Below are 4,383 nucleotides of genomic sequence, written 5' to 3' on the forward strand. Positions count from 1 at the left end.
GGTGGGAGGGGAGGGCTATAGGGGATGGGCGGGCAGGGAAGCCTCACCTCTTCCACCAGTCGGGCCTGGCCCTGCAGCAGCACAGGCATGAGGGCCTTCTGGAGCAGGTACACAGAGCCTGGATACAGCATCCGGCGCCCCAGGGTGTGCGCCACCAGGTAGCTGTGGGGAACACAGGTTAACAAACCCCAACCCTGGTGAGGCGTGGGAACTGTGCTGGGGACACTGTGCTGGGGACACTCACAGACTGTAAGGCCTGCTTCACCTCTGACTTTCACAGCTTTACTTTCCTCTTTCAAGCCTTAATGAAATATGTACTAGGCTGATGTTTTTCAAACTTTTCTTAGTGCAACCTTTGTAAGATAAATATTTTATATTGTGGCTCAGTACACATATATCCTGTATGTACAGAATTCTGAGAGTTTTATGATGTACTTTCTATACATAATAAATGCAAAGTTATCAGATTATGATTTCTTAAAATCTAAGTACAACATATTAAAGGTCCCCAAATAAATAATACTTTAAAAAATGATGGTTGTAATTCAAAACCTCAAATATGGCTTCCCTTCCTGACCAATTAGCACACTGTCAACGACCAACCACTAAGTCCACCCTGTTCCCTGGTATTCTAGAAGCTGCCTCCTAACTCCCAGCAATAGAAAATTCCCAGTGTCTGTTCCACTGTAAGATATAGGTGGTTATTTCTGTTCCTTCTGACATCATCAGTACCCACGACTGAGCTTTATTTGGGATTTACCACGTGCTCTCAAGCACCCAGGCAAGGCAGGAGCCCTTCAGAACATGTTACCTTACTTAATCTCCTCAGCAACCTTGCAGGGCAGGTTCATCACAGGTGCAGACACAGAGGCGAACAGGGGCCCGGAGCCAAGGTGGAATAACAACGGGGCAGAGGGGCCACGATGGGTACACAGATGCCACCAGAGCCTGCCCTAGCTACAGGTGTCCTCCCCACCCCCACCCCACCCCCACTGCTCCTTCTCAGCCTCACTGAAGGAGCTTTTGTTCATATCCCAGTTCTTCACTTACTATCTTTGAGACTCCAGATCTCTCTGAGCCTCTTTTCTTCAAATATAAATGTGGATAAAAATGACTTTGCCATAAATGATTTACACAAACCATACGACACTAGGCCCAATGAGTGACAGCTATTTTACAATGGAGCATCCACTCCCAGAGCCCTCCTGAAATGGCCCCTCCACCCCAGCAGGCCTCTCCTCCCTGCCATTTCCCACCTGGTGATCTGACAAGGCAGCTTCTTAACCCGGTTGAGGAGGGTGTCTGCTGTTCCCCGGTGCAGGGGCTCTGGGCGAAGCAGGGCCACACCCCGGCGGGAAGGGCCCCCTCGAGACTCCTTCCTGAGGAAGGGAAAGATGCAGGGAAGGATGGGGTCAGGAGCAGCAAGCTGGACGTCTGAGATCTGGAGAACAGTGGGGGACTAGGAACGACATAATGGCACTGGAAGGCAGGCACTATGACCTGAGAGGGCATGGAGGTGGGGGGACAGGGCAGGGCAGGTATTATCTGGAATGGTTCCAAGGGGAGGAATAGAGCAAAAGAACTGGGACCTCACCGGCTGCTGGGTTCTTCCCAGTGGAAGTCGACTGGCCAGCTCCGGAAGTCAAAGTTGTAGTTAGCAAGCTGCCTCTGCAGTGGACACGAGAGTATAAGGGGAGGAAAAGGGGTGTTGAGAACTCAGGGGAGGCCCTCCTACCCACCCTCAACAACACCTTTGTTATCTAGGGGTCTGATCCCCATACATCATGGGGAAACCAAGCAGAGGTCAACACCCTCCCAATTCTCAGATGGAAAATTCTAATGGGACCAGAAAATCAGGCGAGATGGTATGCCCCATCAGGTATCAGGACTGGCCTGTCTGCCCTCTTCCAAGCTAGGAACCTAACACTCCGCTTTTCTAAAAAACTAAGCCTGACCCACCCCCAGGAGGAGTGGCTGAAGGTGCTAGTGCTTTTGAGTGATGGGGTAGAAGGGGGCCGCTGGCTGGTCACGGTCTATTCCCCACCTGGGTCCCTTATGGGGTACTATCTTAGAGGCTTAGAAATCTCCCAGCAGATCACACCGACAGATCCAAGGTTGAGTGAGACAGAGAGGAGGCTGCAGCCTCAAAATCCCAGGCCCAAATGATGCTCCTACTTAGCCCTCACTGCAGCCTCAAACTCCCAGGCCCAAGTGATCCCCCTACCTCAGCCTCTGGAGTAGCTGGGACTACAGACGTGTGCTACTATGCCCAGCTAATTTTTAAAATTTTCTTTAGAGACAAGGTCTTACTATGTTGCCCAGGCTGGTCTCGAACTCCTGGGCTGAAGTGATCCTCCTGCCTCGGCTTCCAAAAGTGCTGGGATTGTAGGCATGAACCACCTCGCCAGCTCCACATGTTTTTTGAGGACAGTGGGAGCTGCGTCTTTTTTTTTTTTTTTTTTTTTTTTTTTTGAGACGGAGTCTCGCTCTGTCATCCAGGCTGGAGTGCAGTGGCGCCATCTTGGCTCACTGCAAGCTCTGCCTCCCGGGTTCACACCATTCTCCTGCTTCAGTCTCCCAAGTAGCTGGGACTACAGGTGCCCACTGCCACGCCCGGGCTAATTTTTGTATCTTTAGCAGAGATGGGGTTTCACTGTGTTAGCCAGGATGGTCTCGATCTCCTGACCTTGTGATCCACCCGCCTTGGCCTCCCAAAGTACTGGGATTACAGGCGTGAGCCACCGCGCCTGGCCTAGCTGTGTCTTAATACTTGACTGTATTGTCCCCTGAGCTCCCAGCACTCTATTTTGAGGGTTTTCATTTTCTGCACAGAAATTTTTTGACACTTCAAAAATAATTTGAATAACAGAGAGCAATAGAAAAATTATACAAAAAGGTAAATGGCAAAACAAGATGAATAAAAGCAAATTTCAGGCAGGCTTTGCTCAGACCTGCTCTCAAATCTGGACTTAGCTACTTTCTTGCTCTATGACTCCGAATGGGTCACTTAACCTCTTTTTGCCTCTGTTTTCTCCAATTTACAAATAAGGGTAATAATGCCACCTCGCTCAGCTGTCGTGAGAATCAGAAAAGTGTATGCCAAATGCCTCAGCCAGTAGCATAGTACAGGGCATCATTACACAGCTCCATAAATAGTGTGGAATAGCCAGGAATGCGATGACGGTGGTCATAGCTATTCGATCCCAGAAACCTCCCATAACAGAAAAGAGCTTTACGGGGCCCCAAAGCCCATCCTCAAAGATAATCACAGTTCAGCACCAGCTGGCCTGGCAAAATTCCCAGGACACTGAGCCCCAGCTTTTCTCCCTCCTGGCACCATGCTGTACTCCCAGTCACAGGAGTGGACATACCTGTCCACCTTGTCCCATCCACAAACAAGGATAGCATGGTATTCAGTGTATACAACAAAAATAAACATTTATAGAACTGAGCTGCTGTGATACAGAGAAAACTACCTTCTAAGAAACATTGTGGGCTGGGTGCAGTGGCTCACGCCTCTAATCCCAGCACTTTGGGAGGCCAAGGCAGGTGGATCACCTGAGGTCAGGAGTTTGAGACCAGCCTCACCAACATGGCGAAACCCCATCTCTACTAAAAATACAAAATTAGCCGAGTGTGGTGGTGCATGCCTGTAATCCCAGCTACTTGGGAGGCTGAGGCAGGAGAATCGCTTGAACCCAGGAGGCAGAGGTTGCAGTGAGCTGGAATCATGCCATTGTACTCCAGCCTGGGCAACAAGAGCGAAACTCCATCTCAAAAGAAAAAAAAAAAAGAAACACTGTGGGCCAGGCACAGTGGCTCACACCTGTAATCCCAGCACTTTGGAAGGCCAAGGCGGGCAGATCATCTGAGGTCACGAATTCAAGACTAGCCTGGCCAACATGGTGAAACCCTGTCTCTACTAAAAATACAAAAATTAGCTGGGCATAGTGGTGCGCGCCTGTAATTCCAGCTACTCAGGAGGCTGACGCGTGAGAATCGTTTAAACCCGGGAGGTGGAGGTTGTAGTAAACTGAGATTGTACCACTGCACTTTGGCCTGAGTAACAGAGTGAGACTGTCTCAAAGGAAAAAAAAAGAGGCCAGGCGTGGTGGCTCACGCCTGTAATCCCAGCACTTTGGGAGGCCAAGCAGGCAGATCGCCTGAGGTCATGAGTTCGAGACCAGCCTGGCCAATATGGTGAAACCCCATCTCTACTAAAAATACAAAAATTAGTGGGCGTGGGCGCCGCGTGCCTGTAATCCTAACTACTCAGGAGGCTGAGACAGGAGAATCACTTGAACCCGGGAGGCGGAGGTTGCAGTGAGCTGAGATCGTGCCACTGCATTCCAGCCTAGGCAACAAGAGTGAAACTCCATCTCA

General features: G+C 50.1%; 1 protein-coding gene across 1 annotated transcript in view; it reads right to left on the reverse strand.

Annotated features, from left to right (window-relative positions):
* Window positions 1-4,383, reverse strand: part of ABHD16A (abhydrolase domain containing 16A) — a 15,940-nt gene that overhangs the window by 4,911 nt on the left and 6,646 nt on the right. Inside the window, exons 6-8 of the mRNA XM_012000505.1 lie at window positions 1,595-1,668; window positions 1,257-1,379; window positions 48-162 (exon numbers count right to left, since the gene is read on the reverse strand). Of these exons, the coding sequence (XP_011855895.1) occupies window positions 48-162; window positions 1,257-1,379; window positions 1,595-1,668 (312 nt within the window). The remainder of the gene's footprint in view (window positions 1-47; window positions 163-1,256; window positions 1,380-1,594; window positions 1,669-4,383) is intronic.

This window comes from Mandrillus leucophaeus, unplaced genomic scaffold (assembly GCF_000951045.1).
Source record: "Mandrillus leucophaeus isolate KB7577 unplaced genomic scaffold, Mleu.le_1.0 Scaffold630, whole genome shotgun sequence".
Classification (NCBI taxonomy): domain Eukaryota; kingdom Metazoa; phylum Chordata; class Mammalia; order Primates; family Cercopithecidae; genus Mandrillus; species Mandrillus leucophaeus.